The sequence below is a fragment of the Ovis canadensis genome, chromosome 2 (genome assembly GCF_042477335.2).
Source record: "Ovis canadensis isolate MfBH-ARS-UI-01 breed Bighorn chromosome 2, ARS-UI_OviCan_v2, whole genome shotgun sequence".
Taxonomy (NCBI): Eukaryota; Metazoa; Chordata; class Mammalia; order Artiodactyla; family Bovidae; genus Ovis; species Ovis canadensis.
This window is the reverse complement of record NC_091246.1, coordinates 3,028,711-3,043,085: the sequence shown is the minus strand read 5'-3', so window position 1 is coordinate 3,043,085 and position 14,375 is coordinate 3,028,711. Positions and strand designations below refer to the sequence as shown.

Here is a 14,375-nt window from a genome sequence, read left to right as displayed (position 1 = left end):
CAAGAGTCTTCTCCAACACCACAGTTCAAAAGCATCAATTCTTCGGCGCTCAGCCTTCTTCACAGTCCAACTCTCACATCCATACATGACCACAGGAAAAACCATAGCCTTGACTAGACGGACCTTAGTCAGCAAAGTAATGTCTCTGCTTTTGAATATGCTATCTAGGTTGGTCATAACTTTTCTTCCAAGGAGTAAGCGTCTTTTAATCTCATGGCTGCAGTCACCATCTGCGGTGATTTTGGAGCCCCAAAAAATAATCTCTCCATCACAGCCATTAATTCACTACCATTGGAGGAAATGGCCCATCAGTGACTCAAGCCAACACCAATCACGGCTGAAAGCCACGTGGCAGGCAAAGCCAAAGAATCTGGTGTTAGACAAGTTTCCAAGAGGCAAAGTATGAAAGATGACATTTGACACTGCAACTCTTAGAAGAAACCACTCTTTAATGCAGAAATTCCGGCCTGGCTCTCGTCAAACTTCCATGTGGGCTTTACCTGCGCCCCCTTTGAAATGTCGGGACCCTCGGGCATCAGGGCTCTCTGTTGGTTCCAGCCACACCTCCAGCTTCAAGCCTTCAGCTTTAGGCAGCCATTCCGATCCCTCACTCTGGGCCTAGGTTGCGGCTTTCTGGGTCCCCATCCGAAATCAAATCCAGGCAAAGGAAGAGGGCTGAGATGGGGCTTTATCATGGTGTGGATGGAGGAGACCAAGTTCCGGGAAGGAAGGAACTTATTTGCTCCAAATCACACGGGGTTGGGTAGCAAAGTTGAGGCCAAAATCCAGGCGTCTCAGGGCCCATTCCACGCACTCAGCTGTGTCGGGGCCGCCGCGAGCTCCTACTCAGAGGGGCACGTGGTCAGGGCCCGCGTCCTCACCTGCAGAGCACAGCGTAACCGCGGCCGCCACCCGCAGGGGCGCCTGCGCAGACGGACCCGCGCCCGGGACGGGCGGCCCGGCACCGCCTCCTCACCACAGCCCTTCTGGGCTCGCTGTCCTTTTTCAATGCTGCCATTTTCTCAAGTGAGGAAAAGGGAGGCCTGGCAGAGTCAGCAGGCTGAAGGGCCCCAGCCGGCCTGGCTGCAGAGCCCGCGCTCCGCGCCTGCGTACCGCCCGGCGCCCCGCGCCCTCCTCCAGGGCTGCGGTGGGGGCCCGGCGCCCCGCGGCCGGGCCTTCAGCCCCGCGGGCCAGTGAACCGACAGCGCCTGCGCCTCGCCCCCGCGCCCCCTCGCTCTGCCGCTGCCACCCGGGGCCCTGCCCCGGGGCTGCACACGGCGCCCACCGCTGGCCGTCCACGCGAGGCCCCGCAGCGTTTCACCGCGGAAGGGCTGTGCGCGCCGAGGGCTGGACGGCACGTCCCGGCCAGAAGACGCACAGCGAGCACAGCCCGTCTGTCTCTCAGCAGCCTGCTTCTCACTCTGGGTCACCTGCTCTTAATGAGAGAAAACTACAGACGAATGCAACAGAGGCGGACGAGCTTCCAGCTCTTCCTGGCTCCTGCTCGCTCGCATCTCGGTCTCCCGGAAGAAGGAACCGCTCTCGGCAGTAAGCCATTCCCGACCTTTCTGCGTGTCTAAGTGTACACTATTCTGCAGGGTCTCTTCTTCACTGAGTGTGTCAAGATGTTTTCATGACAGTACAAAGAGCTCTACACCAGCGTTCTTTACTCCTGCAGAGCCTTCCACAGCAGCGTTTCTCAAACCTCACGGACCCCAACCAACAGAAGGCAATGCATCGGCCTTCATTCTTCAAGTGCCTTCTGTTCTGTTCCATTCTTCTTTTTTAATTCTGGTTCCGACCTACTAAGTCGAATTTCACAAGTTGGCAACGGGTCACAGTCTGAAAGAGACCTGTGAAACAGACGTCTATGTACCAGGCACTGTGTAGGAAACTCTCACATCCACACATCCACACATGACCACTGGAAAAACCATAGCCTTGATCAGACGACCTTAGTCCGCACAGTAATGTCTCTGCTTTTGAATATGCTATCTAGCTTGATCATAAATTTTCTTACAAGGAGTAAGTGTCTTTTAATTTCATGGCTGCAGTCACCATCTGCAGTGATTTTGGAGCCCCCAAAAATAAAGTCTGACACTGTTTCCCCATCTATTTCCCATGGAGTGATGGGACCGGATGCCATGATCTTCATTTTCTGAATGTTGAGCTTTAAGCCAACTTTTTCACTCTCCTCTTTCACTTTCATCAAGAGGGTTTTGAGTTCCTCTTCACTTTCTGCCATGAGGGTGGTGTCATCTGCATATCTTAGGTTATTGATATTTCTCCCAGCAATCTTGATTCCAGCTTGTGTTTCTTCCAGTCCAGCGTTTCTCATGATGTACTCTGCATAGAAGTTAAATAAGCAGTGTGACAACATACAGCCTTGACATACTCCTTTTCCTATTTGGAACCAGTCTGTTGTTCCATGTCCAGTTCTAACTGTTGCTTCCTGACCTGCATACAGATTTCTCAAGAGGCAGGGGATGCTTTTGAACTGTGGTGTTGGAGAAGACTCTTGAGAGTCCCTTGGACTGCAAGGAGATCCAACCAGTCCATTCTGAAGGAGATCAGCCCTAGGATTTCTTTGGAAGGAATGATGCTAAAGCTGAAACTCCAGTACTTTGGCCACCTCATGTGAAGAGCTGACTCGTTAGAAACATCCCTCTGATGCTGGGAGGGATTGGGGGCAAGAGGAGAAGGGGACGACAGAGGATGAGATGGCTGGATGGCATCACGGACTCGATGGACATGAGTCTGAGTGAACTCCGGGAGATGGTGATGGACAGGGAGGCCTGGTGTGCTGCGATTCATGGGGTCGCACAGAGTCAGACATGACTGAGCGACTGAACTGAACTGAACTGAACTGTGTAGGAAACTCAACTTCTTTCCAAGTTGTTCCTTTTCACAAACAATGCTGTATCTCCTTATACACATCTCACTGTACACAAGCAGGAGGATTTTTCGATAGGTAACCAGAAGTGGAATTGCCATGTCTAAATACATTTACATTTTTTCAATGGGCGAAGGGTTTGAAAATATACCAGTGGCTAATAAGCACATGAAAAAATGTCCCACATGGTCAGTTGTTAGGGAAATGCAAATCAGTCCCACAATGAGATACCATGCCACATCCCACAGGGTGGCTACAATAAAAGACAGACAATAATAAGTGCTGACAAGGCAATGGAGAAATAAGGATCCTCACACAGAGTGTAAGATGCTGAGCGTGTGAGATGGTGCAGCCACTTTGGAAAAGAGTTGAGCGGGTCCTCAAAATGCTAAATACACAGAGTTACCACACGACTCAGCAACCCTACTCCCAGAGAAATGAAAATTTATGTCCACACAAAAACTTGTACACACATAAATGTTTATAGCAAAAGAGCCAGAAAAGCAAGAACCTAAATATCAGCAACCAATCAACGAACAAAAACGGGTACATGTTTAAAACAGAATACTCAGTCACAGCAAGGAATGAAGTATTAACACATGCTACAACACAGAGGAATCTCACAAAAGTCCACATATTGTAATATCTCATTTTCATGAAATGTCCAGAATAGCCAAACCTATAGACAAAAGGCAGATTGTGGTTGCCTAGGGTGCAGGAAGGGGGCAGGGGGTGGAACGGGGAGTGTTGCAGGCTAACCGTGTCCTCCGGCATTCATACGATCAGCCCAGGCCCCACCTGCGGGATGTATTAGGAGGTGAGCCTTGGGGAGGTGATTCAGACCAGATGAGGTGGAGACGGTGGCGCCCTCAGGAGTGGCGCTGGCGCCTTGAAGCGTTCCCAGGGCTCCCACCTCCTCTCTTTGCTCTCCACCACGTGAGGGTACAGTGAGAAGCAGGTCCTCACCAGAACCTGACCACACCGGCACCCTGACCTCAGACTTCCAGGCGCAGGGACTGTGAGAAACCAACTTCTGATGTCAATAACGGGCTTCCCAGGCGGTGCGAGTGGTAAAGACTCCGTCTGCCAGCGCGGGAGGCAGAGGAGACGGGGCTTCAGTCCCCGGGTCAGGAAGATCCCCCGGCACAGAAAATGGCAGCCCACTCCAGTGTTCCTGCCCGGAAAACTCCATGGACAGAGAAGCCTGGCGGGCTACAGTCCATGGGGGCGCCAAGAGCTGGACACGACTGAGGATTCACGCAGGTAGTCAGTAAGTTACCCAGTCTACAGTTTTCTGTTACAGCAGCCCAAGCTAAGACTGGAAGTAAATGCTAATGGGCACAGGGTTTTCTGGATAATGAAAATGTTCTAAAATTAAGATTATGGTGATGATTGCACAACTCTGTAGATATACTAAAAAAAAAAAAAACACTGAATAGTATATTTCAAATGGGTAAACTTTATGGCATATAAATCAGATTTCAGTAAAGCTGTTAAAAAAACACAAGGCACATTTTTAATGCCAAACTGTGTTCCAACAAGCTTGTACCATTTACACTCTGCTGTGCACTTTTTCACGCAGTGATTATAAAGCAGCATTTCACTACAAAATAGGGAGCCTATATTCACGGTATTTATCTTTTCAAACAGAGACTGAACAAGATTGATTCATTCAACAAATAACTGTTGAGCCTCAACTATATATCAGACTTCGTTCCTTCTAAAGATCCAATCAGGAAGAAGCCAGACACGCTCCCTGCCCTTGCTGAGCTAACCCTGGCGACCGGGAGCGTCTCCTCAAACCTCACAGCCCAGGGGTACCTCTAGTCCGAGGTCGGCCCTGGATGAAGCTTCACCAAGCCTCAGTTGGTAAGTGGCAAGCCTTCACCAGAAATTTCATTCTGCCATCCTCTTTCTCAATCTCCTTTTACAAAATCCACGAAGATATTCTTTGCCTGAGAAAGTACAAACTGTGTACAAACTTATAGGAGACATTTTTTTGGGTCTGCCCCTAAGCAGGCAGGAGGCACTTAATGGCCATGTGCTTAAGGAACCCACAGATGAACAGGCCTGGCCAGGCCTTTGGAAACTCAGGCAGAGGCAGAATCCTTGGCATGAAACCAAAGGGGTGAACCCAGGGGAGTGGGCACAGAGGACTTTGTCCAGAAAACGGTGTAACACGGTAATAGCTAAACAAACACCAGCCAACACTGAATGTACTCCCCCATCGGTTCCAGGTGCTTAAAACATGCAACTTTGCTTCATCCACAAAGTCACCCAACAAAACAGAAGCTGTCACTGAAGGAAACTGAGAATTAGGACAGTTACGTGAAAACCCCAGCAACACGGCCAGCACCCCGCTGAGGCAGGACTCTGACGCAGGCGTCCTGCGCACAAAGCCCAGGTCCTTCCAGCACCATCGGGCCCAATGAAAGGGTCCCAAGGACCAGGATCCAGGCCTAAACCTCACAGAGCCGGAGCTCCTGGGGTACCCACCGGTGACCGAGCCTGGAGAGGAGGACACACACTGCCCAAACTCAACAGAAGGCCAAGGACAATCCGACTTCAGTTCAGTCTCTAAAACCGGGGCCTGGAAATTACCAAGCAGAAGAGCATCCATATCAGCATAAAAAGATTCCTCATGTTCCAGGGGTTTTTCTCCTCCACTCGGACCACCTGATGGAGAAGCTGACTCTGAGGGCCAGTTCCAGCCCACAGCAGTTCCACAAAATCCTCCCAGAATCCTCTCAGATTTGGTTCAGAGAACTAGGTGAAAGGCAGGATGGGGCACCGAGAGCCAGACTTTGGAGTATGCAGGCCTGGATTTTAAATCCTGGCTTGATCACGTGCTTTTTGGTGGGATCTCGGGGGTGCTCACTTCACCTCTCTGAACCTCAGTGTCCTCACCTAGAAAAAGTGAATAAAACCGTCACCTCACTGGACCATTGTTCATCCAGGGAATTAACAGACAGGTACTGAGCCCCTACCATGAGCCAGATACCAGGTTAGGAAGTCGCATTACAAAGATGGTCACAATGCAGCCCCTGTTCTCAACGCAGGTCAGAGTCGAGTCTGGGAGAAAGACAAGTTAACAGCTGTGCCTGCAGCGGCCAGCGTATGGACCGACCGAGCACCTGAGATGCGGCGCCTCTAAATCGAGAAGGGTGGTAAGTGCAAGACACACACCGGACTTCAGAGACTCAGGAAGATCAGAGAGAAAGCAAAATATCTCGTTAGCATTTATTTGACTACAAGTTAGGATGATAATATATGGAAATATTAGGTTAAATAAAACATTATTAACTAATTTCAGCAGTTTCTTTGTACACTTTTAATGTGGCTATTAGAAAACTTTAAACATACATGGCTCAAATTATATACTGATTGGACTGCATTAGTCGAAAAAATTCAGTGAAGTCATGGGACTTCTCTGGCAGGCCAGTGGTTAAGACTCCGAGCTTCCACCGCAGGGGACTTGGGTTTGACCTTTGGCCAGTGAACTAAGATCCAGCATGATATGGTCAAAAAAAGAGAAAATTCAGTGATGTCAATAAGGGCTGTGAATACATCAGTGATGGGGGACTAAAGGAGAACAGAGGGCCCAGGTGGGGAGGGGGGATGTCAGTGAAGGATTCCTGGCAGTGACATCTAAACTGAGATGTGAAAAATAAGGCAAAGCAGAGGAGAGAGGGCAATCCAGGCGGCAGGCACAGCAAGTACCCAGGCCCAGCAGCAGAAAGAACAAGGCAGGTCATTCATAACAGTTTGGCAGCCGGCAGGTGACAGGCTTGGAGAGGAAACAGGGAAGGGAGAGGGGAGGCAGGACCCTAGTGAGGTAGATGGGGCCGCAGTACAAAGGAGCTCAGAAGCCGCATTAAAGAACTTGATCCTGGGGGCAGAAAGGAGCCAGGGAGAGTCTTAAGTAGGTAAGAGATTAGCTCAGCAATGTATGCAGCACCAGGGTTACCAGCAAAGGCAGGGAGAGGAGAGCAAGGAAAATATCTGATGTTTTGTTGAGTTGCTATTCTGGGTCAGACATTGGGCTAAACTCTTTTAGACTCATCCATTTTACAGATGATGAAAACTGAGGCTCACAGAGGGTGACTTGCCCAAGGTCACATGATTGTTAAGTGTCAGAAGTGGGATGGAAACCCAGCTAGGTCTAGGCTGAAGCTCCAATACTTTGGTCACCTGACGCAAAGAGCCAACTCATCGGAAAAGACCCTGATGCTGGGAAAGACTGAGGGCATGAGGAGAAGGGGACGACAGAGGACGAGATGGTTGGATGGCGTCACCAACTCAATGGACCTGAGTTTCAGCAAGCTCCGGGAGGTGGTGATGGACAGGGAGGCCTGGTGTGCTGCAGATCAGCGGGTCTCAAAGAGGTGGACACAACTGAGCAACTGAACAAGATTCCAAAACTGGTACTGAGATGTGAAGAGCTGCCTGAGAGAGTGATGTGCCTCTTTGCAACCCCATGGACTGCAGGCCTCCAGGCTCCTCTGTCCACGGAATTTTCACAGGCAAGAACGCTAGAGTGGGTTAACCATTTCCTACTCCAGATCTTCCCCACCCAGGGATCAAACCCATAGCTCTTGAGTCTCCTGCGTTGGCAGGCAGATTCTTTGCTACTGAGCCACGTGGGAAGCCCCGAGTAATAACGGACTTTAACTTAATGGCAATGAAAGGCATTCAACATATAAAGCAGCAGACTGTGGTGATCAGATTTGTACTTTTAAAACGAGCTTTTGAGCTATAGTATAAAAGGCTATCAGAGGTGTGAAGGAAACTAGGGCAATCCAGGTGAGGGGTGATATACCACTTACCAACTGAGCTATCAGGGAAACCCACAATATACCCAGGCAGTGGCAGAAAGATGATGAGAAAGGAACATGACAAATCACCTCAGGATTCAACTAGCAGGAGCGTCAAAGGGCCTTACTCTGTGTCTGATAAAATTGTTCACTAAGTCATGTCCGACACTTTGCGACCCCATGGACTGCAGCACATCAGGCTTCCCTGTCCTTCACCATCTCCCAGAGTCTGCTCACACTCATGTTCATTGAGTCGATGATGCCATCCAACCATCTCATCCTCTGTCATCCGTATAAATGGTTTCTCTGTTGGGCTCTCAATAAACAGAGCAACCATTTGTCAGGCTTGCCCAAGACAGGACCTGTTTATGTCTGCTGCTCAGGAATAAATATTAACTGTGTCCATTCTACTCTTAAAAGCATCCAGATATGCACACAGCAAATAACATGTCACCCTCTCAGTTAGGACCAAAAGAGGCAGCCTGTTCCTGGCAGAGCTGGATAAATGCCACAGGTTCTCTGGGCTCTCCTCTGAGTCCTCCTACCCTCTCCCCAACCAGGAGCCCAGGACAAGCAAAGGGGCCCAACTCGATAGCAGTGCAGGACCTTTTCAGGCCTCCCTCCCAAGAGAGACCCCCCACCCCACCAGCAATGTGGACTCCAACTGCCTCCTGGGACAGGTTCATTCGGCCATTATCCCCCAATTTGTACTACTGCTGTTGATGACCACGACGATGGTGGTAGTGATAATGGCGGGACCAAATCATTTTTAAAGCACTGATAATATGCCAGGCTGGAGAAGGCAATGGCACCCCACTCCAGTACTCTTGCCTGGAAAATCCCATGGACGGAGAAGCCTGGTAGACTGTGGTCCATGGGGTCACGAAGAGTCAGACACGACTGAGCGACTTCCCTTTCACTTTTCACTTTCATGCATTGGAGGAGGAAATGGCAACCCACTCCAGTGTTCTTGCCTGGAGAATCCCAGGGACGGGGGAGCCTGGTGGGCTGCCGTCTATGGGGTCGCACAGAGTTGGACACGACTGAAGCAACTTGGCAGCAGCAGCAGCAATACACCAGGCACCACACCTGCCAAGCAAACTGCTGGGCGAGCATCTTCTCATCTAATCCTCACCCCAACTCTGTTGGGTGGATATGACTACCAGCCCCATTTAACAGATGGGAAAGTAGATTAAGTCATTTCATCAAAGTCACACAGCTAGTTAGTTAAAGAACTGAACTTGAATCCAGAGAAGGCGATGGCACCCCACTCCAGTACTCTTGCCTGGAAAATCCCATGGACAGAGAAGCCTGGTAGACTGCAGTCCATGGGGTCACGAAGAGTCAGACACGACTGAGTGACTTCCCTTTCACTTTTCACTTTCATGCATTGGAGGAGGAAATGGCAACCCACTCCAGTGTTCTTGCCTGGAGAATTCCAGGGACGGGGGAGCCTGGTGGGCTGCCGTCTATGGGGTCGCACAGAGTCGGACACGACTGGAGTGGCTTAGCAGTAGCAGAACTTGAATCAGTTCTGTTCAACTCCAGCCAAGGTTCTTAACCACTGCACCCCACGGCCTGAGTCATGGCGGCCACTATGTGACTCATAAGCAAAGTCTGGACAGACCAACTACACTCCCTACAAGGAAAGCAAACCCCCAAACCACAATGAGCCACCAAGTACCCTCAAGGTCCCCTCCCCTCAACCAGCCCTCACTAACTGCACACTCCAAGACGTTCCATCTCCCTCTCTTTCAGAAAACCCCTTACCTGTCCCTCATCTCCTCTTCAAAATATGTCCCGAAATACGAGACATGGGGGCGACGCAGGGCGGGACCCTCAACCACCTACACTCAGTTATCAGTGGGCGGGTCCCCAAAGAGACCGTCCCCGAAGAAACCCATCTCACACACTCCCCACGTCAGGAACCCTCAAACCCCCTCAGAAGCAAACCTCGAGTCTCGGATGGACCGAACCCCCATCCGTGGGAACCCCGGCCCGGTTACCGCGAACCCACAAAGCCCGGGCCGCACCTGCAGCCGCTACGCGTCCCGGGGAGGGTGACGTCTTCTTCCAACACCGAGTCCATCGTGGACACAGAGGAGGTGGTGCCGCTGGTGTCTAGCGACGGCGCCACTGCTTCCCCCGCGGGATCGCGACCCGCCCGGCTCCCCAGGTCCCCGCCCCCTCCAACCCAGCTCTTGTTCGGACTCCGGCGGCGCCGCTGGAATTCAAACCGCAGCGGCCGCCATCTTTCCCGGAGCTTCTTCCTACGGAAACTAGGCGGGGTCGCCGAAGCGCGCGCGGTGAAGCCAACCGGACTGGCCAGGAGACCGGGCAGGGAAGCGCTGGCGGGGCGCCATATTAACTAAGGGCAGAGCGCCTGCACTTGTACCAGCAAGACCGAAGGAAAGAGCGTTAGGCCGCCATTTTTAGTGAGGGCACGCGGGACGAGGCTAGCGGAGGCGCCATCTTTGTTCAGGGCTGAGCCAGATTTGGGCCGTTAATTTAAGCGGGAGATGGGAATTCGGCACCTACCTTTGGGGAGCCGCATAACTCCTAACCAAGTGTATACTCCGAACCTTAGGGTCTGGGCATCCCAGAGGCTTCCGCCTTGAACTGAAACTCCGTTAATCGGTTGTGGGAGTCGCTTTAGAAAAATCCTACCTACATATTCCCAACTCGAGTAATTTGCACACTTGGTTTGAAATAGATAAGCGCATCCCTATGAGCCTAGTGGTCAGTGACACTCCTTCTCCAGCCTCTAACCTAGTTAACTTTTATTACCTGTAGGGCTCGAATAATGCACCTGGGATCAGTATGCTGCTGCTGCTAAGTCGCTTCAGTCGTGTCCGACTCTGTGCGACCCCATAGACGGCAGCCCACCAGGCTCCCCCGTCCCTGGGATTCTCTAGGCAAGAATACTGGAGTGGGTTGCCGTTTCCTTCTCTAATGCATGAAAGTGAAAGTCAAAGTGAAGTCGCTCAGTCGTGTCCGACTCTTAGCGACCCCATGGACTGCAGCCTACCAGGCTCCTCCGTCCATGGGATTTTCCAGGCAAGAGTATTGGAGTGGGGTGCCAGTGGGATCAGCATACTGAGGCCAAATGAGAGGAAAGACTCGCCTAACTGCATGCACCGGAAGTCTGTCGACAGGACACATCCGTGGCTCCTGCGGACTATCAGTATATCTGAGCTCTCTGCTAGCCCTGGCCGCCTTTCTTAAAGCACACAGCAATCACTAGATCATTTTGGCAGAGCTTGACCTGTGAAAGCAACCTTCTCCTCATCTCGGTGTTCCTACCTTCCTCTGCAGACTGTCCGGAGAGCAGAGAGCCGGATAAAAATAACTTGAAAAGATGAATGACTGGGTAGATATACCCATCCTCCTTCAGCCTCAGTTTCCTCATTCTTTCCAAAGGGGCCTTTTTAATACTCTGATCTACAGCAAACCCTTTCTTGTATTCTCAGCAATGTGTATTTTTTTCCCCTTTGTGGCACTCACCACATTTTGCAATCCCATACTTCTGTATATAATTTTTTTTCTTATGTCTTCAGCACTAGACTGGAAGTTCTGTGAGAGCGGAGACTGTTCAGAATTGTTCAAGGCTGTATCGCCAACACCCAGCAGGGGTTTAAATATATATGTTGATGAATGGTTCACTCAATATGGAAAATGGGGCTGATATTATCCTGCAAGGTTTCTTCAAGTTATTTTATTGAAGTATCATTGATTTACAATGCTGTGTTAGTTTCTGTTGTATTGCAAAGTGATTCAGTTGAATATATGTATGTATGTGTATATGTCCCCTTCTCCAAGGGATCCTCCCAACCCAGGGATCGAACCCAGGTCTCCTGCATTGCAGGCAGATTCTTTACCGTCTGAGCTACCAGGGAAGCTATGGAGATATATGGAGAAGGCAATGGCAGCCCACTCTAGTACTCTTGCCTGGAGAATCCCAGGGACGGGGGAGCCTGGTGGGCTGCCGTCTATGGGGTCGCACAGAGCGACTTAGCAGCAGCAGCATATATATATGTATCTATGTATGTATGTATGTATGTATGTATGTGTGTATGTGTGTATGTGTATGTATGTGTGTGTATGTGTGTGTATGTGTGTGTGCATATGTGTGTATGTATATGTGTGTGTGTATGCGTGCATGCATGTATATATGTATGTATGTATATGGGCTTCCGTGGTGGTCCAGTGGTCAAGAATCCACCTGCGAATGCAGGAGACACAAGAGACACGGTTCAATCCCAGGGGCGGGAAGATCCCCTGGAGGAGAATGTGGCAAGCCACTCCAGTATTCTTGCCTGGACAATTCCATGGACAGAGAAGCCCGCCGGAGTCACAAAGAGCCGGACACAACTGAGCATGCGTGCGTGTGTGTGCGTGTGTGTGTGTGCGTGTATAATATTCTTTCTCAGATTCTTGTCCATATGGTTCACCACAGGACATTGACTAGTTCCCGGTGCCATATGGCAGGACCTTGTTGTTCATCCATTCTATATATAATAGTTTGCATCTTATCCTGCAAGGTTTTTGTGACAATGTGGAGATGACCTCAGATTCCTTTACTACCTAGTCAATGGTAGTCCCATCTCTCTCCCTCCCGCAGCCCCCGCCAACTCCCTCTCTCTCTCTCTCTCTCTCTCTCTCTCACACACACACACACACACCCCTTAGTGAAGGCGGCAAATCACTGCCCTGTCCCGCTTCCATCCCCAGATCTTCAGCCACCTCCAGAATCAGCAATAAAATAACAGTCTGAAAGAGAGTGGGCAGGAACCAGCGGGCACGCAGGGAAGGGGCAGCCCTCGATTCCCTGGAACCAACAGTCCAATAAGACGAGTGTGTCGGAAAGCAGGGGAGCTGGCGTGTCAGGATTCCTGCCGTGATTCCGCCCCTGACTTCCTGGGATCTTCGGCAGACCGCTCCTCTTCTGGGCCTCAGAAGGCTGTTAAATGGGAGGATTGGACTGGATGGCTGTCTCAAGACCTTACAGATCTAGGGAAGCTTTCTTTCTGTTGATTTCAAAGCTTCTAATGCACAACCAGCTGTGTTCCGGTGTGGAGGGCTGAGTTGCAAATCATTACTTCCAGAATGAAGGGACTAACTTTCTGTCCGGCAGATGAAAGCTCTTGAGAAGGGAAGGAAGGCAGAGGTTGTGCACGTTGTGACGTTTCTTACGTGACACCTGTGCTAGGGACATCGCAAACGGTGCTGAATCTAACACAACCACCCTCCGGGCAGGTGCTACTGTTATCCCCATTTCACTCACAGATGGGAAGACTGAGGCTGAAAGAGGTAAAAATAACCTTCTTGAGGTCTCCCTGCTGGTAAGTGGTAAAGCTCGGATTTGAGCCCAGGTCCCTCTGAACCTTCCTGAAAACTCTAATTGTTTCAGGAAGCCTGTCCGCTCTATTTGTTTCTCTCCACTTTAGAACTTGGGATTAAGAGGTGAGGTCTACATTTAGACACTAGTATTTCAGGGATATGTCCACCAGACTCTACAACTTAGACACCTGCTTCCAGGTGGCCCCAAGATGAATCTAGGTGTGGGCAACTCAGGACCAGAAGTCTGGGTGCCGGGATCCTGACTCTGGGAGGTCGTCCAGCTTATCCTGGGGCCTGGGTCTCTTTCCCTGGCTCCTCCTTGGTTTTCCTTTGTGTAAAATGGGAGAGACCATGCTGAGCTCACATGGTTACGTTCGATACTTTGGAAACTCTAAAGAAGAAAGAGCCGGGGAGGGGTTCTCCTTATGATGAATCTACTGCCCTTTCAGCAAATGGCCATATGCCTGGCTTATGTGCTAAACGCTTCAGTGAACCTGGAAACTGAAAATAGAGCCAACTGCACAAAAGATGGGCTATTTGGGCAGTTGTTTTCTGTTCTCGTGGTCAGGGGCGAAGCCCTCTGCCCCGTCTCGTCTCCGGCTCACCATGGCCTTTCTTTCTGCCAAGCCCGGAGGTGACGTCACTACCACCAGCTGTTTGGGCTATCTGGCGCCATCTCCTTGACGACAGCCACCCAGCCACAAAGCTGGCATTATTATTTCCTTGGACAAGGTCATATCGAATGGCTGGGAGGAAGTCGCTTGCAGCCAGATGTTTCTCATTAGGGTAGAACCCTCAAGACACAGGAGCTGCCATTCCTAGCAGCAAAAATAAGGTTTTACAGCACGGATACATGCACACTGCTACTTTGCATGGGTTCATTTTCTCCTTTCAGCACTGTGAAGTAGATTAGGATGGCTGGCTGTCTTGCTCTTCAGGTTAGGAAAGTAAGGCTCAGAGAAGGGAAGAGATTTGCCAACAGCCACACTTTCTTCCTCTCTCTCTCTCTCTTTCTTAGCTTTTCATTTAGAAATAATTTCAATCTTAGAAAAAGTTGCAAAAAGAGTACAGAGATTTCCTAATATAACCATCACCCAGCTTCCTAAAACTACTAATATTTTACATAACCATAACTCAATTGTCAAACATAAGAAATTACATTGATATGATATGATTCACTACAGATTTTATTTACATTTAAGCAGTTTTCCCACTGATGCCATTTTTTTGGCCCAGGAGCCATCCAGGCTTCCATGTGGCTCTGTCCACATCTTTCATGATGCTGACACTTTAGGAAAGTTCCGCCCAGTGGTCTGGGCTCATGTGGT

The 14,375-nt window shown here is 50.3% G+C and overlaps 1 protein-coding gene across 25 annotated transcripts in view; it reads right to left on the bottom strand.

Moving 5' to 3' along the window:
- Positions 1-10,088, bottom strand: part of CDK5RAP2 (CDK5 regulatory subunit associated protein 2) — a 184,064-nt gene extending 173,976 nt beyond the window's left edge. For all 25 annotated transcript variants that reach the window (XM_069575238.1, XM_069575236.1, XM_069575242.1 and 22 more), the window contains exon 1: positions 9,741-10,088. In XM_069575238.1, coding sequence (XP_069431339.1) covers positions 9,741-9,796 — 56 coding nt within the window. In that variant the 5' untranslated portion in view covers positions 9,797-10,088. The remainder of the gene's footprint in view (positions 1-9,740) is intronic.
- Between the last annotated feature and the right edge of the window lie 4,287 nt (positions 10,089-14,375).